The sequence below is a fragment of the Cyprinus carpio genome, chromosome B4 (genome assembly GCF_018340385.1).
Source record: "Cyprinus carpio isolate SPL01 chromosome B4, ASM1834038v1, whole genome shotgun sequence".
In the NCBI taxonomy this organism is placed as follows: Eukaryota; Metazoa; Chordata; class Actinopteri; order Cypriniformes; family Cyprinidae; genus Cyprinus; species Cyprinus carpio.
The window spans coordinates 9,647,476-9,673,355 of record NC_056600.1 but is presented as its reverse complement, the minus strand read 5'-3'; the positions used below and the strand labels follow the sequence as shown (position 1 = coordinate 9,673,355).

The 25,880-nt window shown below is 39.1% G+C and overlaps 1 protein-coding gene and 1 long non-coding RNA gene across 2 annotated transcripts in view; one reads left to right on the top strand and one right to left on the bottom strand.

Moving 5' to 3' along the window:
* The window catches only part of LOC109057884 (muskelin-like), a 63,698-nt gene that overhangs the window by 8,367 nt on the left and 29,451 nt on the right, over positions 1-25,880 (bottom strand). Inside the window, exons 2-13 of the mRNA XM_042721881.1 lie at positions 15,888-15,967; positions 14,364-14,433; positions 11,669-11,806; positions 11,572-11,576; positions 11,332-11,420; positions 10,912-11,021; positions 10,176-10,368; positions 3,065-3,142; positions 2,822-2,887; positions 2,217-2,329; positions 568-780; positions 221-442 (exon numbers count right to left, since the gene is read on the bottom strand). Of these exons, the coding sequence (XP_042577815.1) occupies positions 221-442; positions 568-780; positions 2,217-2,329; positions 2,822-2,887; positions 3,065-3,142; positions 10,176-10,368; positions 10,912-11,021; positions 11,332-11,420; positions 11,572-11,576; positions 11,669-11,806; positions 14,364-14,433; positions 15,888-15,967 (1,377 nt within the window). The remainder of the gene's footprint in view (positions 1-220; positions 443-567; positions 781-2,216; positions 2,330-2,821; positions 2,888-3,064; positions 3,143-10,175; positions 10,369-10,911; positions 11,022-11,331; positions 11,421-11,571; positions 11,577-11,668; positions 11,807-14,363; positions 14,434-15,887; positions 15,968-25,880) is intronic.
* Positions 18,158-25,880, top strand: part of LOC109057892 — a 52,931-nt gene continuing 45,208 nt past the window's right edge. The window contains exon 1 of the long non-coding RNA XR_006154514.1: positions 18,158-18,536. This is a non-coding gene — a long non-coding RNA (uncharacterized LOC109057892). The remainder of the gene's footprint in view (positions 18,537-25,880) is intronic.

The window sequence follows — 25,880 nt, the reverse complement described above, 5'->3', positions numbered from 1 at the left end:
TCAACTATCTTATTCTTATTGGGAAATGTCATTCTATATATATATATATATATATATATATATATAGAGAGAGAGAGAGAGAGAGAGAGAGAGAGAGAGAGAGAGTCCTAATTCATACAAGAAAAGCCACAAATGCATCTACCAAAAATATGAGGTCAGCGTGCAACATATCTGAGTTGCAGCTCAGAGTGCTTTATGGGTCATTACTAAGGAGACAGACCGTGTGGAAGAGCATGCAGTGTCCGATGCGGGACTGGATGTCCTCAGGCCCGGCGTTACACGAGTCTTCTCTGAGCAGACTCCAGCTGCCAGCTTGACAGTGATATGCGTAAAGCCCACTGAACTGAGGTTCTGACGTCCGGCTGTCATCCACGCTGCCGTTACATGTCAGAATCCGACCACCAAAAGTGTAAATCATGTGTTTCTCAGAGTCCATGCACATCTGAGAGAGAGAAAGATAGTCGGGTTTGTCCAAATACCTGAGAGATACTGAACTGTTCATTATAAACCTGTACAAGGGAGACTCCTGGTGGTGTGTGGGCATATATATCCATATAAAATGCATACCTGGTGGTCAAACACGAGTTTGGGTCCTCCATCAGCGGACGTGTCTTCGCTTAGGAGAGTCCATGTGTTGGCGTCAATGTCATAGCAGTAGAAGTCACTCTTCAGTGACTTGCTGTTTCTGACAGAGGAGTCCAGATAACGGCCCAGCGTGTAGATTTGCCTTCGCTGAGAGTCGATGCACATTTTGTGACACGACCGAGCACTGGGACCATTCTAAAAGAATTATATCACAGCCTTTTTAGTTTTCGCCTCTTAATCAGATCACCTATAGATCAACTGATACATATAGCACACAAAAATGTAGTTTTTTCAAAATTGCATTTTTCCTCACGCTATACAAAACCTTTTTTAGCTTTTAATGTGATAGTTTACCCAAAAATTCACCGAAAATTCTGTAATTAATTAATTTCAACAGAAATGAAGATATTTTTGATGAAATCCGAGAGCTTTCTGACTCTGCATAGAAAGCAATGCAACTACCACGTTCAAGACCCAGAAAGGTAGTAGAGAAAGATTTCATTAAAACAGTCCATCAGTGGTTCAACCATAATTTTATGAAGCTAGAAGAATACTTTTTGTGCACAAAGAAAACTAAAATAAAGACTTTACTCAACAATTTCGCATACATCACGGTACTGACATGAATGTGTCGAAGACTGACACAGAAGAGAACAAATTATTGAAAAAGTCATTATTTTTGTTTCCTTCTAGTACAAAAAGTATTATCATAGCTTCATAAAATTAAGGTTGATCCACTGATGTACATGGACTATTTTAATGTCTTTACTACCTTTTCTTGGCCTTGAACGTGTCAGCTGCGTTGCTGTCTACGCAGTGTAAGAAAGCTCACAGATTTCATCAAAAACATCTTAATTTGTGTTCCGAAGATGAACAACATGAGGATGAGTAATTAATGACAGATTTTTCATTTTTGGGTGAACTATTCCTTTAATTAGTCTCTCAGAGAATAATGTTTTTTAGGAGGTACCAGGACTCGAATGTGTGCTCTGAGTAAAAACTAGTCACTGGAATATCCAAAATTTGCGAGATTCAAGTTACCAAATCTATGGGCACGTAACCTAGATAAGTAAACTACACATTCTTGTCAGTTACAATTGTGAAAAATAAAATAAAATACTGAAAAAGATTTTTTTTGGATGGACATAAATTCCTTGTAGTCTGCATAGCCATTTGTGAGTGCTGGTCTACTTTTGTGAGATCATTCATTCACATGTACCCACCCAGAAACAACTGTAGTTGGCCATATCACATATCAGTCAGGCAGGCCCTTCCTGCATTAATGGGCAGCTCTTAGTCTACGCTGCAGAGTGTACCAGACTTTATGCAGATTTCAGCAGCCAAAGAGATCTCCATTATAACTTCCATCAGCACTGTGGTGTCACTCTACATATTTTCCATTACAATCACTTCATTCTCTTCCTCATTCACAAACTACAACAACTGTGAGTCAAAAATCCCCATCTAAATAACCTACAGATGAAGGAGTACAACATCACTCAGTGAACTCTGCACAGAAAGCACAGCTAAATACGCGAAACTCAATGCCACGATGTAAACATCTAGGGGATTTTTGTGCCAATCAGCGGAGTCATAATCGAAAGAAATTCCTCTTTTACTTTCTCTCTTACCTCTTTCTCTGTATCCCTGGAGATACAGGCCCATTGGTTCTCCTTCACACTGTACGCCCAGAAATCAGCCAAGTCCTGCGTTCCATCCCAGCCACCAAACAGATACACTGTTTCTGCAGAACAAAGAGGTGAATACAAAAAACAGAAAGAGAAAGCGATGGTGAGTGGGTGAGGCGTTTTACACCTTTATAAGAAATTCAATATGAAATCAAAGGATTAAAACATTTATGGTATTTTAAAAGCTGTTATAAATCATCATATTCTTGAAAGGGAGCTGTGTGCTGAGGTTGGAAGGCTGATGTCGCCATGGTGATAAGCTGAGACAGTTGTTTGAGCTATTGAGTGTCAGCTGAGCTGTACAGCGGGTTACTTGAGGTCAGTTTGAATGCACAGAGCCACATGAGGGCTGCGGGGATCGATTGTTCCTCTAACAAGCAGCTCACAGATTCACACGCACGTTTAAAACAGCCCTTAACTCGCAACAGCGGGGCTAAATGCAGCCTTAGCATGCATTCCACTACAAGCAAGACAGAACAAGCTAAATAGTGCCGAGATAACCGCCCAATCAGAAACTTTGCAAATCAGCCATTTGATGCAAAACGTACCTGTCTGAACATCAATGACCATCTGATGACCTCCTCTCATGCCCGGCCTGTTATCATCACCATCACCTAATCAGAAAAAAAGGAGAAGAACAGAAGTGAATTGAAAGTTGTATGTGTCAGGAACAAGACACAAACCGAATATCAATACAGCCCTTAAGTCATTTAATACAGCAGACAAGGATTCCCAGGAGTCCAGCATTCAGATTCAGAGCAAGAGGCCGCCACTTGTGTGTTCTGTCGTACCTTTGTTACATTTGGGGATGATCTGACTCCAGCGTGGCTTATAATCCTGCTGGCTGATGTACTGATTAAACAAACCATCTGGAAGAGAACAGATAAAAGAGTCAAGTGTGCACTTTAATTTGCTAATGCATGCTCCCTGACCGGGAAACAATCCAAGTGTACATTAGGTTCTAATTACCGTAAATTTACACTGTGACCACAAAAGAGAACATGTAAGAACACAACTGTGAATGCCACGTAAAACACTTTCTCCTATCCCATTCTAACACGTAGAACCTGATTCCTTCTAAAAATCTTTAAACACAGGGTTAGTTCTTAACTAGCCTGACAGTGGATCAAACAATGGTTCAACCCTTAGACTGGACTATTTGTTTTGTCCGAAGAAAAGCCAGTTAACAAACAAGTCAGTTCACTCTATGGCCATATATGCAATGCCTCAGTCTGAGCAGCTATTTCGGTCATGCTACTTGAATTCGGTCATCTACTTGAATGGGGGAGGACTAAAATCGCTAAAATCGCTCACCAAGGTAACAATTAAACAACATATTTTATACCAATTATAAACCTGACATCGGATGTTTCATAAAATTTCTTAAGCTAAAATTGCACAAAAGCGGGTTGCTGTGCAAAGGATGGCGAAAGATTCTGAAACAGAAAAACAACCTATAGGATTAAGGATTGGCTCTTTTTACTGGAAGGCAGGGCTTCCTTCACAAGAAAGACCTTACTGAGTGTTGCACTTCCTCCCATTCACTGTAATACCCTGTAATTGACTGTAATTCACTTTTTAGATGGACAGTCTCTGTGTAATATCGTCTTTGCTTCAATGCTACATAAAGGCCAAATAAAGTGACACAACAGTCATTTATTATATCCAACAATAACAACAACAAAAAGGCTCGTTCCATGCGTCATGCATCATTTCGCCATTTCTACGTCATTGCATATGAGCAAAACTTTCCAGTTTCTGTTTTCAATCCGATCAAGTGTTTACATGTCATATCAAACGGATTAGAAAAGGGTTAAAGCCTTCTACACACTGATTTTAGCAATCCTTTAAGATCATTGCTGGTCACACTGGGCAACATGGATCTAATAAACTTGGGTACGACATGCATGTAGACTGTACGATGATGACACCTATTGACTCGTAGGCTACGACGCACTTTTAAGAAGAAAAAAACGTCATTAGCATGCGCTAGTGGTAAATAAAAAGAGCATAATGAATCACACTTTGACAGTTGTAGTTTTTATGTGTGCTGAAAAAAGTGGGAGCAGCGAAAGTGGAAGAAATAAGAGCTTGAGGTAAGCAGTTTTATGTTTTAGAGCCATGTCGCGATGATTTCATGTCACATTTTTACTGGTTGGTCAGTAAACGTGGGTCGTAACTGCAAACACACTGTGCGATGAAAATGCTGAATTTCTGACACTGCCAGAAAATTATCGTAGGCCATCTTTGGTCGCAAGACTGTGACAATGGCCATCTTTGAACCTCTCTCATTGTACGACATAGGATCACTGATTAGGAGCCACGATCACAGAAATCGCCACGACTGTTTCACGATGCCAACCTTTTGTCTGGGACAGCAGAAAATCATGCAGTGTGTCTCAACCCGATTGAAATTTTAAAACCCACCCCTCTCAACCCAATTAAAATTTTGAAGTTTGGGCATTTTTATTCCAATTGATGTCTTTACATGGATCATTTTCATTCAGATTGGACTTTTAAACAGATTGTAATTGTAATACAATGCTCCATGTAAATGTACCTACTGAGTACCACACCATTTTCAAATCAATCTAAATATTCCAAGGTTTACTTTAAATTTATGCAAATGTCTTGCTAATAGCTTGCATGAACACACATTCTGCAGGTTGAATCATAACCAGGTGAACTTTTAAGTTCCACATTACTGACATATGACCAAAACTGTTATGGAAACTATAGCTCTCAACTGTGAAACCACCCACAGGCTGGTGTCAAAAAGCAGCATGTTGGTGTATTTTTTTTATATCATTATGACTCAATGTAGCTCTCAACTGTGAAACCGCTAATAGTCTGTTGTCAAAAATTACAATTGCTTTACTCACTGTTACTTGCTTTAATGGCGTATGTTTGTCTTCCTTTGAGTGCAGGTGATGACACGTTCGAGCTGCATTCGGTGCAGCTCGAGCTGGAGGCCGTGGAGAAGCAGATTCGGGTCCTGGAGCAGAGGCAGTCCCAGCTGAGAGAGCGGAGAGCCGCGCTGGAGACCTCCCGGGCTGACGCTCACAAGTCCAGGGTAAGTATACAGCGCGCTGCTAACAGTCCCACCACCTCCACCCCGTGTGTTTCTCTGCACAGGACCGGTGCACCCAGGACGCGATCTGCCCAGATGTCCTTCACGCCGGCGCCGGGACACCACGGACCCTGGGTGCATCCGCAGCGGAGGACGCGAGCCAGGCCCCGGGCGACGACTTCTCCCCCTCCGGTCTTCGAGATCTCCACACGGAACCGCTTCTCTCCCCTCCGCGAGACGGAACGCGACGCTGTGATCGTCGGAGACTCCATCGTCAGACACGTCCATGCTACGTTAGCCGAAGGTAAAGTGCACACTCACTGTCTCTCCCTGGTGCTCGTGTTCTCGATGTTTCTGCGCAGATACCCGCGATCCTGAAGGCCGACGAGAGCCCCAGAGCGGTCGTGCTTCACGCCGGGGGTTAACGACACCACGCAGCGGCAGACGGAGACGCTGAAGAGGGACTTCAGGAGCCTGATCGAGACGGTTCGCAGCACGACGCCCGCGGCGACGATCATCGTGTCAGGACCGCTGCCCACGTATTGACGAGGACACGAAAGGTTCAGTAGACTTTTTGCTTTAAATGAATGGTTATTGTCATGGTGTAAAGAACAGAAACTGCTCTTTGTTAATAATTGGAATCTTTTCTGGGAGCGACCTAGGCTTTTTCGCGCTGATGGCTTGCACCCCAGCAGAGTCGGAGCGGAGCTGCTCTCGGACAACATCTCCAGGACTCTACGCTCCATTTGACTAGTAAGTCAATTCTCAAATAACTGCTATGATGGCTTTTGTTCTACCCACTTAAATAGAAGTACTTGCGCTGTCCAATCTATTAAGACTGTGTCTGTTCCCCGAATAGTGAGGTCAAAATATAAATTTAATGTAGGATCTAGAAAAAATCTTATCGTGATTAAACCTGAAAAACGTAAAATAAATGAACAAAAACATTTTTTTTAAAGTTTGGGCTCATAAACATTAGATCACTCACACCCAAAGCAGTTATTGTAAATGAAATGATCACAGATAATAGTTTGGATGTACTCTGCCTTGACTGAAACCTGGCTAAAACCAAATGAGTATATTGGCCTAAATGAGTCTACTCCATCAAACTACTGTTATAAACATGAGCCCCGTCAGACTGGTCGTGGGGGAGGTGTTGCAACAATATATAGTGATATTCTTAGTGTTACCCAGAAAACAGGATACAGGTTTAAATCATTTGAAATACTTATGCTTAATGTTACACTGTCAGATATGCAAAATAAATCTATTGTATCTCTTTCTCTGACTACTGTGTATAGACCACCAGGGCCATATACAGAATTCCTAAAAGAATTTGGAGATTTCCTCTCAGACCTGTTGGTTACCGCTGATAAAGCGCTAATTTTCGGAGATTTTAACATTCATATTGATAATACAAATGATGCATTAGGACTTGCGTTTACTAACTTATTAAACTGTTTTGGAGTAAAGCAAAATGTCACGGGGCCCACTCATCGTTTTAATCATACGCTAGACTTAATTATATCGCATGGAATCGATATTACTGACATAGATATCGTACCTCAAAGTGATGATGTTACTGACCATTTCCTTGTATCGTGCATTCTGCGTATTAATAATAATAACTATATAGCTTCGCGTTATCGTCCGGGCAGAACTATTGTTCCAGCCACCAAAGACCGATTCGCAAATAACCTGCCTGATTTATCTCAACTGTTCTGTGTACCCATAAATACACATGAACTAGACAAAATGACTGGCAATATGGGCACTATCTTCTCTAATACATTAGAAGCTGTTGCCCCCATCAAATTGAAAAAGGTTAGAGAAAAACGTACTGTGCCATGGTACAACAGTAATACCCACGCTCTCAAGAAAGAAACTCGTAGTCTTGAGCGCAAATGGAGAGAAAACTAACTTGGAAGTTTTTAGAATTGCGTGGAAAAACAGTATGTCCAGCTATAGACAGGCTCTAAAAACTGCCAGGGCCGAGCAGCATATCCACAAACTCATAGAAAAACAACCAAAACAACCCAAGGTTTTTATTTAGCACAGTGGCTAGATTAACAAATAACCAGACGCCACCCGATCTAAATATTCCCTCACAGTTAAATAGTAATGACTTTATGAATTTCTTCACTGATAAAATAGATAACATTAGAAATACAATAACAAATGTAGATTCTACAGCGTCTAATACTTTAGGTTTATCTATCGCACCCAAAGATAAACTGCAGTGCTTTACAACTATAGGACAGGAAGAGCTAAATAAACTTATCACTGCATCTAAACCAACAACATGTTTATTAGATCCTGTACCCACTAAATTACTGGAAAGAGTTGTTACCTGTAGCAGAAAAACCGCTTCTCAATATTAACTCGTCGTTATCTTTAGGTCACGTCCCAAAACCATTCAAGCTGGCGGTTATTAAGCCTCTTATTAAGAAACCACAACTAGATCCTAGTGAACTGGCAAATTACAGACCCATTTCAAATCTTCCATTTATGTCTAAAATTTTAGAAAAAGTTGTGTCTGCTCAATTGTGCTCCTACCTGCAAAAAAATGATCTCTATGAAGAATTTCAGTCGGGTTTCAGGCCCCATCATAGCACAGAAACTGCACTTGTTAAAATTACAAATGACTTGCTTCTTGCGTCAGACCAAGGCTGCATCTCATTGCTAGTTTTACTTGATCTTAGTGCTGCGTTTGACACCATAGATCACGACATACTCATAGATAGATTACAAAAACTATACAGGTATCCAAGGGCAGGCTTTAAGATGGTTTAGATCCTACCTGTCCGATCGCTACCACTTTGTTTATCTAAATGGGGAGTCATCTCATTTATCACCAGTAAAATATGGAGTGCCACAAGGATCTGTCCTAGGTCCTCTGCTATTTTCAATATACATGTTGCCCCTTGGTAATAACATTAGAAAATACGGGATTAGTTTCCATTGTTATGCTGATGATACTCAACTATATATCTCAACAAGACCAGGTGAAACTTCTAAATTATCTAAGCTAACCGAGTGTGTTAAAAATGTAAAAGATTGGATGACCAATAATTTTATCCTATTAAATTCAGATAAGACAGAGATATTACTTATTGGACCAGAAAACATTACACAGAATCTCGTAGATTACAATTTGCAACTAGACGGATGTACTGTTACTTCCTCTACTGTAAAAAATCTGGGTGTTATATTAGACAGTAACTTGTCTTTTGAAAATCATATTTCCCATGTTACAAAAACAGCATTCTTCCATCTTAGAAACATTGCCAAGCTACGAAACATGTTACCTGTTCCTGATGCAGAAAAGCTAGTTCATGCATTCATGACCTCTAGACTGGACTATTGTAATGCACTGCTAGGTGGTTGTCCTGCATCCTCAATAAACAAGCTACAGGTAGTCCAAAATGCAGCGGCTAGAGTCCTTACCAGGTCAAGAAAATATGATCATATTACCCCAATACTACAGTCTCTGCACTGGCTACCTATTAAGTTCCGTATCAGTTACAAAATATTATTACTTACTTATAAGGCCCTTAATGGCTTAGCTCCTGCGTACCTAACTAGTCTTCTACCACGCTACAACCCATCACGCTCCCTAAGGTCACAAAACGCTGGACTTTTGATAGTACCTAGGATAGCAAAGTCCACTAAAGGAGGTAGAGCTTTTTTTCGCATTTGGCTCCCAAACTCTGGAATAGCCTTCCTGATAATGTTCGGGGCTCAGACACACTGCTCTCTGTTTAAATCTAGATTAAAAACACACCTCTTTGGCCAAGCATTCAAATAATGCATCTCATAATTTTGGACTGCAGTTATATCTGATCAAATATGCATTATTTTTCTTTAGCTTGGGTTGAACGAATTAATTTTACTTGGCTGGAACAGCAGCTACGCTAATTATGTCTCTATTTGTTTCTCTGCTTTGCCACGGGATTTACATCCCGTGGTAACTAGGATTTACACAAGCTCCAGTCTGGATCCAGAACACCTGAGAAGAGATGATGCCAGCCCCTCAGAGGACCTCAGATGATGCTAACCCAGAGACAACATACAGAACTACCACATTTTGCTATAAGTTTGATTGCATAATTGCTGTTAATAGTGTTAATCGTCTGTTTGTTTACGTCTTCTTATTGATTTTTCTGAACATTTCTGCTATGTGCACATGAACTGACAATCACCACTGATAAGCTACTACTAAATATTGTAGAAACTTAATTTTCTGTAAAGTTGCTTTGTAATGATTTGTATCGTAAAAAGCGCTATACAAATAAACTTGAATTGAATTGAATTGAATGTGTTGAATTTTTTTTTTTTGATTATGATTTTTTTAATTTTCTTTTTTCTATATATTTTTATCATGAGAACTTCAGTCAGTGGTAGTTGTTAACATTAGTTTAGGTGGGAGTATGTGGAAAAACAAGTCTTGCAAAGCAGTAAATAATCACTATTCAAATAGTGAGAATATGAGAAACTAAATCTTTGAGTCTTTTTGAAGTGCAATCTGCTGTATAATACTGCAATTGTGCCATAATGCTGAACGTTCATCAAAATCTCTCTAACAGCGAGAGCAGTGTATTTTAAAAATATAACACATCTAACACACTAAAATCATGTCTAGTCTGCGTCAAGTGAAACAAACCGTTCGAGCAGAGATAATCTTTATTTGACATAAAATGTCAACAAGGATGTGCAACGTAACACAATTATAATCCAGAAGCATTCTGTTGCCTACAGTGAACCAACATGCCCACATTCCCTACTTAATGAATGTGGCACAGATCCATATGATGAGACACAGGGTGAGGTACCTCTCACGGCTTTGTCTATGAGCTCCTCGCAGGCGTCAAAGTCTCCTCTGAGGACCAGCCGCTCATGGAGGTGCGTGAGCATGGGATGCTCCAGAGCGATCCGTGTTTTCTTCTGCAGGGACTCGAAGGCTTCTGTGTAGTTGTGCTGCCGGAAGTGTTTCAGGCACAGGCGGATGGCCTCCTGTTCACGGTACTGTTGGGAAAAAAAAACCCAGAGCACTTTAGCTGTAACGTGCCATCAATCCAAGTTTAATATTGCGTGAAACTGCCTGTGCAAATGAAGTGTGAGCGTTATAAAAACTAGAATGTTTTTCTTACTAGAACAGCTTGGCGATTTAAAAACTGTTAATGGTTATGACGAACAAAGACAGTGACGCAGTTTACTGAAATAAAGATTACTTTAATTCACATCCTGCCTGATTTATGTGTGATTATCTTTAAGCAGTGGGTGGTTCATAATGACATAATCTGAAATAAGCAATTTCTATTACACAGCATGTTAACTTTTACATTCTTTTAAGATAGACGTATGTGTGTGTGTGTGTGTGTGTGTATTTTCCAACCATTTTTATATCCAGATTTTCATCTCATTCTGTATCATTGCATACAGACGGGATAATAAAAAAATGTAATGGTCTTAGAATGCTTCTTTTGATTTTGGGATGAATTATAAACTTAACATTTCTTTGTGGTACTCATCCTCAAAGATGGATGTGGATGTTCGGACACAACTCACCTTACTGTACCAGTTAAGGCAGGGCTGGACAACGTCTGGATCTTCTATGCCGTGTAACTCAATATACCAGATGCTGAAGTTAAAGCTGGGCCCCCATGACATCAGAGGCACTGTACATAACCAAACACACACAGACAGTATCAAGAGAGGACATTCACATTTTCCATTCTCAAAAGAACTGCAGAAATTTCAATGTCTGAAACACACAGCTTGCAATATTACAAGAGAAAAATCTCTTGTCAAAAGAGTTCAGCGTTCACACAAGCACTTGTTTGTTCCATCAAAGACTTGCAGAGTCATTCAATCACTCACTCAACTCATTGTCTACCTCTGAAATCATGTGATGACTGATCTTTCCCCTAAATGTGTCACCGCATGAGTTCACCGGGTCTTTAGTTCACTCTTTCTGTAAACACTCACCTATTTTAATAAACCTGCAGGGAAACATCTGCTCATCGATCTTGTGCTTTAGCGTGAATGTCTCCTTGTTGAAGTCATTCTTAAGGCCACTAGGATTAGATGAGAAAGACAGTCAATGACCTCAACATCACAAGAAGCCATTTCCCCAAACATTACTCACGTCGCAAGAAACACAATAAGCCATTTTATAAAATGTTTGTGTTCTGGTGCTCTATTAGTAAGTTAAGTATATCCGGTCACCTGCTCTCGAGATGCTAGAGTCCGTAAAGTTTATCCGACATAAAGATTAGGATTTGAGTGTATTTTGATTGTATTTTCTTTTTATGATCAGGTTGACATGGGTTATGTTTATGTTTTCTTCGCTCATGCCTCCGAACACTTTGAACTTCTTCAGGTTGCACACGTGGGTTTTCTCATATTTGCCATAGGTGATGCTCAGAACGATAGCTGGTCTCTCCAGTTTTAAGATCAAGTACTGAGTAGCAGAAAAGAGATACGAATTGTTACACCAAAGCAATTCTAATCCGAAATGTTCTAGCCACAACAATCAATTTTATCAAAAACTATTAAGATCATAAACAGTCATCCATAGCATATTAATAACTTTACAATTTGTTTAAAACTTTACCTTTACCACATCAGTAAATCTAGACCTATTTCTGACATCATTCATCATTGTGCAGGTTTAAAGTCACATATCAAGTATGTTTTGTAATAAAAGCATGAATATGATTTGAAAGCCATAACAGGGTGCAGATTTTCAGTGAATAATAAATTACATTTTGGTCAGTTCCCCCTCAAAACTAGCATACATTACAGTTTAAAAGTATGGGGTCTGTAAAATTTAAAATAATAATAAAATAAATAAGTACTGAAAAGGTATGCATTAAATTAATCAAAAATGACAGTATAGACATTTACAATATATATGTATATATATATATTTTTTTTTTTTCCAGATAAACATTTTAACTTTCTATTCTACTTACTGTTTCCACAAAAATTAAGCAGCGCAAATGTCTTCTACACTAATAAAAAAAAAAAAATCTCTCATATTAGAATGATTGCATTAGCAGCGCAAAAGGTTGTGGGTTCAATTCCCAGGGAACACACATATTGACAAAAAATGTATAGTCAATGCACTGTAAGTCGCTTTGGATAAAAGCGTCTGCTTAATGCATAAACGTAAATGTAATGTAAATGGATCTTGTGACTAACAAGTGCTGAAAATTCAGCTTTGCATCACAGGAATAAATGACGTTAAAATATATTAAACTATAAACTGTAATAATTTCAAAACATTACTTTTACTGTACTTTTGATCCAATACATGTAGCCTTGATGAGCAAAAGAGACTTCTTTCAATAAATCTTGCCAACCCCAAACATTTGAACAGTAGTGTATGTATTCACAAAACTTGGAAAACAGGACAAAAAGTTGCATGGGCCACTTTTCTGGTATTTTTCCTCCCCGATAGGTGACAGTATTTATCAATTTCCATTTTGTATGTAAAATTCCTCATTTACTTATACATCTTACGTTCCTCTGAGAACATTACAAAACACAAGGAAGATATGTTCTTGTGCTTCTGGTGCTTATAAAGACACACTAGATCAAAATGGCCAGAGACTGCGAGTGACAACATCCTCTTCAGGTGCAGGTGGACAGGAGGGGTTTATATTACTCATGCTGCCCTCATGAAAACAATTCAATCAACTGTAGACATCTATGACAGAACAGCCCGTAATCACAGCTTGTAAATTATTGCTCGGAACAAACGCAGCTTGCGTAGAGACCATAAAAATGAATGGGCTACCGTCACTAAAGACAGGAAGGGTGAGGAAAATATTTCACACAGACTGACTGCGATATTCCATCCACCAGCACTGATGGCTGCCTGCACTAAGAGCTTGGTTAAAAAAAAAGGTTTTCCAACATTCAGCATTTAACCCACAGATGGAATATTGATTGAACTTTCTATAATGATTTACAACATGTAGAGAGGTCATTTATGGAAAAAAAAAACTGGATAATGACAGGAACTGTGATTTCGTAAAACTCTGATCTCTCCAGAGGGTAACTGTACTATTTTAAGTGAAAGGATGAGAGTAAAAGGACATGATTGAGAAAACACAAGGCTTTGAGTTCAGGTCGGAGGTTAAAAGTTGAGGGCGCGTGTTACTGTACCGCCAACACGCACTTTCGATTTCCTTATTGCCTAACCACAAGTCTGTCTGTGCTGCAATGGTCTGTGCCACAAGGCCGAAAGAAAAGAGGCTTCCTCTTTCCAAAAGAAGATGAAAGCAAGGCACAGTGTCAATGAATGAAAATTTCAACATAACCAGGCATGTTAATATCAACAACTGTCAACACTGACACACACATCTCTGCAGCCAAACACTAATACTTAAGGCACAGAGACCTTTTGATACTTTTCCCCCAGTTTTTGAAATTATTATTATTAATATTTTATTTTGAGATGTTTTACTTTTACATAACATTGTAGCACTCTGAGCGTGAGAAATTCACTTAATAATGGAATGTGTTTTTATTATTATTATTATTAAAACTTATCACGTAATTAGTGAGCACTAAATCCATCTGCAAAGCATTTGCAGGACAAATAATCTGAAAATCTGAATAAAAGATCATTGACATACTATTATGGTTTTTATTAAAATTTTGAATTCGCTTTTTTATGTCTTGCGTTTTCATGTTAATTTTAGTTAATGTTTTTATAATTTTGGTTTGTCATTTTTATTCTTTTCTTATGTTTATATAGTTCTTATACATTTTTATTGCAGTTATTTTAGTACTTAAACTAAAAGAAAATGAAATTGATGCCCTAGCAAAAATGAAATACAATAAATTCACTTTTTAAAATTCAGTTAATGTTTTTTTTTTGATGATGCTTGTTTTTTCCCCCCCTCAAGTAAGTGTTTTTTAATTATTCTTTTCGTAACAAAAATAACCCTGACACAGGTACTATTATCCAGCTCAGCTCAACACTGAAAGGCATTAGAAGAATTTACCTGTGGAGGGTAGTTGCTCTCAGATGACCACCTGGAAGACTGATCATTAGGTTTGTCCACTAAAATATTCCTGCAAACAAACAAAATAAGAAAGAGTTCAAGAAAATCGTAAGGCACCAAAAACATTCTTTAAAACTTTTTTCCACACAGTTGTGCAGATCTTCCATAGCATTATGCTGTCACCATGAATGCACAAGCACCCAGTGCGCTGACAACTTTCTAATGTGATGCATGCTTACAGATGAATACATGCACAAATGTGCCTTGTCTTTACAAGTATACTTGCAATTGGATTATGCTAGTTATGCCAAGTCCTACACAGTTCTGCTTGCTAAATAAAGTTTATAAAGCATGTAAGCTTGGTGTGAAGAGCTAAAAACAAAACTGGCAAGAATACACGGGTGTCACAACAATATATGCTTCACCACTGACTAATGCATGAACGTGTGCACTGTTTATGTCAGTCTACTACAGCACATTTTTCTCTAGCTGTCATATCTAACACAAGGATTACAAAGTAGGTATGTAAATTAGTAATACATGATCCATTTTACATGACACAAATTGCATGGATCTTATGAGTTAGACCGCAATAACAACCAGCTCACTGGCTGTGTTTCAAAACTAAGTGAGCCCGCGTTTCTAGGCAGCTCACTAGTTTCGAAGCTCTGCTACTTCATGCCTTGCTACATAGCTAGAAATAACAGCATATTTCTTACAGATGCCCCTGTTAAATACATTTTGCCATGGAAGTATTGTTATATAATATTGTAGATTAACAGAAACAGACGAAGATTAAAACGGGATAAAAATAGTCTGCGACTCTCACAGTGTCATATTCCAACAGTTTAGCTGAAGTCACCATAGCATCTTTATAAACTGATGTATTTTAAAACAGTACTTGTAACAGTTAGTCTAATTAAGCTGTATTTCGACCATATATTTTAAATAAGGACAAAAACAGCCCTTTAAATGTCATTCAGCGATTTGCGGTTTGTTTACTTCTACCGTTCAATACAGTAAACTAATGTTAGCCATTTAGCTAACCTGCTAACGTACATACTGCAGTTCTGATTTATATATTTAAGTATAAATAAACACAGTGAGTCACCTGTCAGGTTCTTAAGAGAGCATCATGATCTGTATAATGATATGAAAAATAAAAAACATTAGGTGTAGTTCAGACGTGTTATTTGTATAAATTCACATGGGCTGCTTCACTAGCCTAACCTAGCATGCTAACATGACTGTCACATCTGCACATTTCCATACATGTATAGCTGTGTCCCGACTTTTACACATCTAAATGCACATTAATATCTAAAATTAGATATTCGTTTGCTTTGCTGCTTGCAGTTATAATGTACATTTGCGGCTGTTTTTTTTGTACCCGTCTGCTGTAGCCCGGCCCATTGGTTAGATAAAGCCATGGATTTGATTAATATTACGGAGTTATAAACTGTGTATGTATATTCAAGAGCAGATATAGAGTCTCAACGTGAGTGTTTAATATGCGTTACTCACTCGGGTAAATATGTAGAGGAGTACGAGCTCCATTTATAAACACTGTAGGAGAGCACTCTGCTGTCAGGAGCCACCGCCATCTTGATGTACGAACGAAACACACTTTACACACACGCATATGCATATTCACACACACACACACACACACAAAAAAAAAAAAAAAAAAAAACACACACAGGAGTGTTGGTGTGAGAGAGAGAGAGAGAGAGAGAGAGCGAGCAGGCACGCAATCTTAAAGTCACAGAGAGAGAGAGAGAGAGCGAACAGGAACAGGACTACAGCATTATGTGGCCCTTAAAATAAATAAATAAATAAATAAATAAATTATTATTTATGATAACATAGTGTCTTTAGTATACTTTGAATCAATCTTAAAGGGCTTAAAAACATTACACTCATTATGTAGGCTGTTGTAAACTAGGAGAACTTTTCCCTCTTCTTCATTACCTAAATATTTGCAAAGGTTCTAAATTACACTAATAGTATAAATAAATCATCCAGCAATGGCTGAACTATTATTAATCATTACAATGAGGCTAAGAGCAAATTTACTGCAGCTAAGCCTGAAAGTAGGCTATTCTTGACACAAGCAAATGAACCAGTATACTCCAAGAGGGGCGATCCCATCCTCATAGCCAAGGAGGCAAGCTAGGGATGAGGGGCGGAGGTGCTGTATTGTTTGAACTGTAATCCTCTCTAATTCCATGCAAAGGAGGGTCTTTTATCGGCCAGTTAGCAGTGGGCTTCAGATTCCACATGATCTCATCGGCTCTTTGATATTAAATGTGATTTGATATTATATTGTTTTGTTTGTTATATGATATGATATGATATGATATGATATGATATGGTATGGTATGACATGATTGATATGATATGATATGATATGATATGATATGATATGATATGATATGATATATGATAAGAAAATACAATGGCAGTGAAGTCATCTTTGAAGATGTTGGAAAGTTTAGACAGGAATGGATGGATGGATGGATAGACCCAAAAATGTAAATTTGCTGAAATTTTACTCATCCTTAGGAAATCCAAGATGTGAATAGGTGCCATCAGAATGAGTTAGGGTTAGCAATATTCTGAATAGGCTCATATCATATGGACTCATATTTTAGCCAGAAACAGTGGTTTGAAGTTACCAACATCTTAAAGATGCATTCTTTTATTACAAATGCAACTTTTCACTTCTCAATAATTTAATTGATGGACTGGAGTTGTGTGGATTAATATGATGTTTTTATCAACTGTTTGGACTCTCATTCTGACGGCACCCATTCACTGCAGAGGATCCACTGGTGAGTACCATTACAAATAATGTAATGGTAAATTTCTCCAAATCTGTTTCAGTGAAGAAACAAATTTATTTATATCTTGGATGAACTGAGGGTGAGTACATATTCATCAAATATTGATTTTTGGTTCAACTATTTCTTTAAAAGGTAACAAATATGATTATATTGTATCACTGAATGTGCCTTATCAGTGAGGCTAATTGTTCGAGACTGCAGAAGAACACAATGACCTTCTAGATAAATGCATTCCGCCTTTAGTTGATCATAGCACGCTGGTGTTGTCTTTTACTGGAAACAAGCTGATGTAAGGTATGAGAGATAATGACATTTCAGCTAAGTGCATGGCCAGATCTTGGCAAGAGCCCTTTTAATTAATTTTCCGTAAATGGATTGGGACCGTTTGTGTGTCGCAATTTTTTAAACCTGTGTGTAAATGTGAAAAAAAAAAGTTATTGCCACTGTTAGAAAAATGGCATTATTAATATTTCTTCTAATTTCTGTGGCAGGACAACAAACCTGTACGCCTTGAGCAAAATCATTACAGAGTAAAATAATAATGAAAAAGAGCATGACATTAAACCTTAATCATAAAATAACTTGTGGATGACTCAGGCACAGAAATACATGATCAATTATTTAATGCATTTTATTTCAAAAATATAAAATATATATTTTATAAAGATATATTTATTTATGATATTTAAATAAAATATTGTTAGGAATAAAATATATAGGAATCTTGATTTTATTATATTTATAAATAATAAAAAATAGATTAAAAGTAGAATTTTCACAACATTTTTGATAGATGCTGTTAAATAAACTATTTGATACATGTTTTAGATACTTTCTAGGGTTTATTGCTGCTACTTTATAGCATCGTTTAAACAAGCAGCTTGGCCCAAACAAACTGAGTTTAAAGAGTGTCCCATTCGGGACGGGTTGCGAATGAGATCCAGCAGCAGTTCGGTGGGAGGTCCCTTTAAGTTTCCATTGAGGGAGGCCGCACTATGTCACATGATGAACATGATATAATAAAACAGCGAAAAGAAAAGTGTGTGTGTCCATGACTACAAAATAAGACTAAAGCAACGCAGTCGGCCAGTACACGCCCCATTTTCAGAGATGGGGCTACTGGAGCTGCAGTGTTCCCAACATCACCCAGTGATGATTTCGTAGTGCGGACCGGACTGCACCTGCTGCCACGCATAAAACGTACTTCACAGAAACGCAAGAGGACGCATGAAGTTATCTGCGACTCCTTCATATGATGAATGACACAGTTAACGCAAACTCCTCGCGCGCATGTGAGAACTGAGAAATGTGCGGATTGAGCAACAAAGTAAGTGTGTACAATGATGCCTTAGGCTATTGGAAATGTATAGGCTATGCATGTTCGGGTGGGGGAGAACGGGTCTCTTGTTGCTAAGAGGAGATATTTTGATGATGTGCCACATGCAATGTTATTTCACTCCACGAACCCTTGCCAACGTCCGCATTCCGGGCTCTGTTGCGCAGATTGAAATCCAAAGTTGAGGGTGAACGTGGGGAAATATTGTTTTTTAGCCCTGCGTTTTATGCTGCGTGTGGATGATGTCTTATTTAAAACCTCTAAGCTGACCACTTCTGTTAAAGAACAACATCACGCCCCCTGTAAGTGCGCAGTTGCCGAAGGATGTCACAGCCACCGAGTATAGACTAACCTATGTCTGCGCACATACAACCGACCTCAGCCTTTAATATTGACGATCAGTTGAATATATTGATGTTTAAAGCGTGCAGAAAAGAGCGAGCGATCACTTGAGATCTAAAGCATGAAAGCCTCGCGCACTTTTAGAAGTTGCGCTGTTATTTCAGTACCGTCGTCATCATCATCATCATTACACAAGATAAAGCGGAACAGGCGCCTCGGCGATATAAAGCAAAACTTCGCAGAAATGAAGAGCCGGCTCGATGCCTCTCATAAACAAGTAAGACTGTTGAGATTTTTTAATACACTTTAATTTAATTTAATATGTTTACGTAGCTATGTATATGTTATATAGACTAATCCTATAGGAATTTACTGTTAATATTTTGTTAACATGGATTTGCCGCGTCATTGTAGCCTATGTAGGTAAATGAATATAAAGTCATGCATTTGTGTTGTACTTCGCGCATATAGCGTTTAAACGAGTGTTAAATTAGTTTAATGTGTGTTTAAATAACTATACGTGCTAGAATCTATTTTAGAGCGTTCCGTGAGTGCGCAAGTCCAGAACCAAGCGCTTATTTTCTAGATAAGTAGAGCGATTTTTGAGCATGACACTGGAATACACTCTTGGGTATAAACAGGCGACAGATGTGTGGATCCATATTTTAAAGAATTAGAATTAGATCCCTGTTCGTTGGGGGGTGTTAAGCTATTTTTTTCCGCAATAACGTGCGACGCCACTACCTTGTTGTCGTGGAGGAACGAAAAACAACCCGAGCACCTGACAACAACCTGAGCGTGCGCGCTGCCGAGACGATAACACGCGCAACATGTAGGTTGAGCCTGTGACGTTTAGACGGACAGAGAAGCGCGGCAAACCGAAGGCAGCAGACAGAAGTATGGTTTTGATTTATTGTTAGTGACGTAAACAGGTTGTCTAAAGTAGGTCGCTAAAGGGGCGTATTTAAGAGTACTGACGTTAACATTGAACGTTCCGCCAAGGATGATCAGTCCACCTCTAACTCAGAAAGTGGTGATGTAGGCTACTGTAAATAATAGACCACTTTAAAAATATTTTGGGGTCTGCCTGAATTATGTACGTCTTATCACTTTAGAGATTGGAAGGATGGCTAGATTTTATAAAGCCACCAATCAGGACACATGTTGATACATCTCATGTGTTTTAAAATTAAGGCTAGTGTGTGTGTGTGTGTGTGTGAACCAAAGAGCTTCATATAATAACTGGAGAGAGTTATCCATTAGCATCCTTGTTCATCTCAGTGGCACTTGCTCAGCTGGCGCAGTATGCAATTTGAAATCTGCCATCTTTGTTTATGGATAGCCTAGTCATGCTGCTGCGTTGTTTTGAGCCAATCACCTGAGCTGAAAATGTCATGTGACTAATGACTCTGGAGAAATATGATGTCATAACAAAACTGGGGCAAAACACCTCCTAAACTACTAATTTGCTGCTTATGAATAGTTAGTAAGGTATTTTTTAATTTTAGGTATGGAGTAGGATTAAAGGGGTCATATGATGCTGCTAAAAAGAACATTATTTTGTGTATTTGATGAAATGAAATGTGTTTAGGCAGTTTAAGATTCAAAAAAACACATTTTCCACATACTGTACATGATTGTTTCTCCTCTATGCCTTGCCTTTCTGAAACGCGTCGATTTTTACAAAAGCTCATTGGTTTGAAAAGCGAGGTGTGCTCTGATTGGCCAGTTATCCAGAGCGTTGTGTTTGATCGAATACCTCAAGCGTGTGACAGAAATGTTACGCCCCTTAACATACTGTTATGCTGTGTCCCAGTGCTCTAACAAATAATGCTACCTATCAGATTATGCTACCAACACTGTATTTATCCTACTGTAAGGGAATGTTTAGGGTTGGGGTAGGTCAGCGGTTCTCAGTTCCAGTCCTCGTGCCCCCCTGCTCTGCACATTTTGTATGTTTCTCTTATCGCTTCAGCTATTGTTCTATTCGAACGTAAGTGCCCTGCGAAGTGGACATTGTAGGATATTCCACCATGATTCCAGTTCGAAGTGGACGTATATGTTCCATTCAAAGTGCATAAATGTGTGAGACATGAATTTAAATTGTATTTATTTACAGAGGTATATGACGTTGCGCATCGCAAATCCGTGAATGTTCCTAAGTGAGGTAAACTTCAACAATATTTCCCCTGCTCAGGGAGTAGGGAGCAATGAACACTGTGTAGGGACCATGTCAATGGGAACACAGTTCATGCACGGAGCTCACTTCTAACAAGCTGATAATCTGAATTAGGTGTGTTAACAAAGAGAGACATGCAAAATATGCTGAGCTGGGGGCACGAGGACCGGAATTGAGAACCGTTAGGGGTAACGTTAGGTGTACATGTTAAGAAAGGATTTTGCTTCCGAATTATGCTACCATCTGTTTTAATGGGAGGTAGCAAAATCTGACAGGGTAGCACAAATCGTCAGAACACCAGCGCGATGAGACAAAACAAATAAAACACATTACAATGGGTCTTTTTACGTGTTGTGTTGCATCACGCCGTGTAAACATAAAACCATGTCTGCATTTGTGATCGGAGAAATGACAAACAACAAGCGCTACTCTTCACTGCTCAAGACTCGCGTTTGAATCGTCAGTGGCAAATCCTTTAAATTTGAAAATGTACTTACAGTTTGTGAGTCTGAACAGCCAGCATTGTAGTCTACTCTCCCAGGATCAGGAAACAGTCCTCCATAAAGTGCACTGCACACATCTGAATATTTGGTTTGAATATTTGGTCTTCGGTTGTGTCCTCTTTTGGAAGGCCAATCAAAGTTTTTTCGCTTTCGCAAGGAAACACACAGGCTCTTCACAACATGGCGGTACCAGTGGCTGCAACAATAAAGTTACGCCTTCTTTCTTTGCGTGAACATTTGGACGGCGTTATGGAAATCTTTCCACATCGTGATGTAGACATGTGGGGGGGATGTTTAAACGAGCCGTTTAGGAGGGGGCATGGACAAGCCTTAACTTTTATAAAGAATATCTCTTTGGGTTTGAGACTTTAGTCTTTGCAACTTTAGGGATCTTATCTATTCACGAACATCTTTTAACAATCCAAAGAGAAAGGAAAACTTGAAATTGCATAATAATTATTTAATAATTATTAAAAAAAAAAAATAATTGCATGTGAAAATTATATTTTAAAATAAGGTTAAAATAACTAGAAACAAATATTCATAAAAATTTGAACTCAAAAGCATCAAATATTATATAAGTGTTAGAACCATGTACACAATGTACAGTATGTAAACAATATGATCTGCAATATTATATTTCCCTCTAATAACAAAAATTACGACTTTATTCAATTCCTGTGTCAACAGTCTCCTCTGTGTCTCTCCATATCACCATATGCTGCGTATGCTCTACTGTATCAGACACGCCACAAGGATGCGCTGTTTCTACGTGTATTTAGCTTTGATTTGAAAGAAAACTGTGCATCCTTGTGGCGCGGCTGATACAGAAGAGCATTGCAGAGACAGTGTAACTTACTTGGCAGTCTATGGGACAGTCACAGGCCTCCCGGTTTTCATCCAAAATATCTTAAATTGTGTTCCGAAGATGAACAAAGCTTTTATGGTTTTGGAACGACATGGGGGTAAGTGATTAATGACCATTTTTATTTTGGGGTGGAATATCCCTTTTAAAAATGAACCAATATAGTGATGACAAAACAGCTTACTTGCATTTTTATGTGTTGTGTGAACCAATCTGTAGGCTTCTTGCAGCTCGTTGTTGAAAATGAATATTTGTTTGGCCATTTTCTATCTTGAAAAAGTGCTTTTACAGAGAGGATGGCAGTGAGCAGCAGCAGGTGTGAGGAGTTATTGTTATGGCAACCATACATTGCAAGCTGATTCACTGAAGGATGTTCTAATTTTAAAACATTGGCAAATCATCTTGCAATGGCAATGAAACAGCTTTTTTTTCCTGTAGTGTCATTCAGTTGAGGATACTGAAGCCAGTGAGCAGAACAGCTAAAATAGGAACACATTTACTTTTTCTTTTTTTTTTTTTCACACCAGGTCATTGTCTGGTCACCCTAGATTTAAGTGATCTCAAACAACAAAAATGGTTGTTAATGTTATAAAGACAAGGGGATAAGTTCACAATGTACTCATAAAAAAGATCATAGCGAAACTCCATCTGTGCCTTGCGTGTCCCTTAAATAACAAAGTAAGCCAAACGCTGGCTTCCGTTCCAACTTGTGTTGGCTTGGAAACCTTTTGGCTGTGTGTCAAGTCACTTGACTTGACGTCCTTTGAATTGTAAGTCACTTGAGTAATAAGTGACAGAATTTTTAGGGCTTTCCTGACTGTTCCATACCTTGTAAACGTTCCCCGAAAAGGACGTTATCTATGAGACTGGCTTGCATTTGTGAATGGGAAAAAACAACTTGAGGTCATGTTGTTCTGAGGAGTGTTAAGTGGATCAGTGTGGTGTAAGGAGTTATTTCCACTCTGGGGTGAATTAACCAGGCACACTCACTCACCACTGCATGGAGGAAAACAATAATAATAAATAACATTGCATTTAAAATGAACCAGGAGCTGCTGACGCATGGGAGAGGCCTGCTGTGGATTGTGCGTGCACGTTAATGTGTGTTCCCGCTCTCGCCAAAAACAAACATGAAGTGCGTCATCAGCCACGACATACAAGGCTTATTGATAGAAATACAGACCACAAGAGCTCCAGAAACGAAACAAGCTATTTTGGACTTTCTCTAGAAGATAATTGTGGTGTAATTTGGTCCATTACCATACATCTCTCATCCAATCTGTGTTGGGGAACCTCCAGTCAAAAACATCATGCAGTTTTAGCTCACTTTAAAGCCCTGGTGACCTGATGTTTAACAGCTTCCTCTTTTGATGAGTCAACTGTGGCACGGCAGGTAATGCAAACATTTTACTGGAAACCCAAGATTAAATGTACGCTTCTTAAGAACAGCTCAAAAACAACTGCATGTGTGTTTGAAAATGGCACCATTTATATGCATGCTCTCTGTAACGTGGATTTCATTTGGGGCGTCTGAGTTCGTCAGGTTGGTTTGATTTAGCAAGTCGTGATGATGTTCAAAGGTGTGTGTGTTTGTGATTAGCAGTTTGTTTGGTGCATATGAGTGTGTGAGATTCACGTTCAGCTGTGAAACCTGCGTTTCTGGCTGTGGGGTGTGTGTGGTCATGATGTACTGCTCCCATGTGACTGCGTGTGTTTACATCCGAGGGTGGACGGGAGGGGAAGTGAGCGATGACGCAGGAGCAGCGGTACAGAAGCAGAGGCTGCCGCCATTACCCTGAGCAGGAAAAAGGACAGAGTGAGTGAATAAAAAGAGACTAACAAGACTTCAGAGAAGATATATGGCAGTAGAGCCGTAGAGGGGGAATGTGATGTGAAAAATATAGGACATCATAAAAAACAGAGGGAGAGGTAAAGCACAGGCTATGACATATTGCACTGCGGATTAACTTGGAGCTATTTAAAGTCAACATGAAATCTAATTTGATACAGTAGTTGAACTACATAGACACTAGATTTGAAAATAAAGCTGCAGGAGAGTCCAATCCTGTTCCTGGAAGTCCAGTGTCCTGCAGAGCTTACCTCCAATCTGCTCCAACACACTTGCATGGAAGTTTCTAGTAATCCTCAACACCTTAGCTGCAATTACAGCGTCTCTGTGCAGTGTTAGCAGTTCCCTACTCTCTGAGCTCAGTATACCTGTCAAAATGCATTTATTCAGAACACCTTGCTACTCATTTTAGTCAAGCTTCTTAAATTAGTGTGGTGATGAGAAAAGACAGGTGGGTAATTTTCCCTCTCCACTTGCTGTGAAGATGTATCATTGTACCCTCATTCCCTATGCCGTTTGCAGTGGCCTTCAAACTGAACATGTTTAATATCTTCAGCTTCAGAATTAGATTTATTCAAGGCACTTTTATTTGAATCAAACACGTCTCTTGATTAGCTTGCTTAGGTTTGCTTAATTGAGATTGGAGCTCTCTGGAGCAGGACTGGACATTAGGATACATTGAAAACTTGATCTTCATCTGCTTCGAAAGTGGTCCACTTTTCACAGTCCAATCAATTTCCAATAGATAAAACATTTTTCCCTCACTGAATAACCTGTTTTACTTGGAAATATGTTACACTGTGAAAATAAAACGCGTTTTGAATGCCGTTTTATGTTGACTTTGAAGTTCATCCCTAGCTTTCAAACTTGATCAACCAGTAGCCAACAAATCATTCCCTTTCATCTTTCCTCTCTGGCTTCAAACATGCTAAGCCTTACTTGTAACCCACAGCCATTTATGATAATCAAAGCACTAAATACCCCTTTGTGTTCAAGAAAAACTCTGGTACTTACGGTTTAAAAGCCTTTATTCAAACCTTGGCTTTGTGAGAGATCCTTCCTCTCTTCCCAGGGCTTCTCAGGTTGGCAGGGAGAGTGCGGCGATGGCCGATATTTGTGTCCCGAGTTCCCTGTTCCCAATGTGCTGAATGGGAGAGGAATGCGCCCGGGCAAGCAAAGCTGGCAAGGCCCCTACCCGAGACCTCTGCTGCCTAATGTGAACTCATATCTCACTCGGGATGCTTTCCACAAAGAGCAACTCTCCACGGGCACTGTGTTCTGCCCTACTCAAAACCTCATCTATCAAGAGTGAAGTCTGAGTGTGTTTGCATGTGAGAGAGCTGGAGAGCTACTGTGGCTTGGCTTTCAAAGTGACCAGCATAAAGAGGATACATTTTCACAGAGTAATGACACAAGCTCGAATTGGCAGCGGTCGGCGAAAACTCTTTGATTCCACCAAGCCGGAGAGCACAACGCGTTCCTTATGCAGAGGACATGGTTCGGTCAGCATAACGCAGTAAACTTTCACAAAAAATGTAAAACGGTATAGGCAACTGCCATATTAGTGCAGTTTTAAAAATCCACTACAGTTTACCCA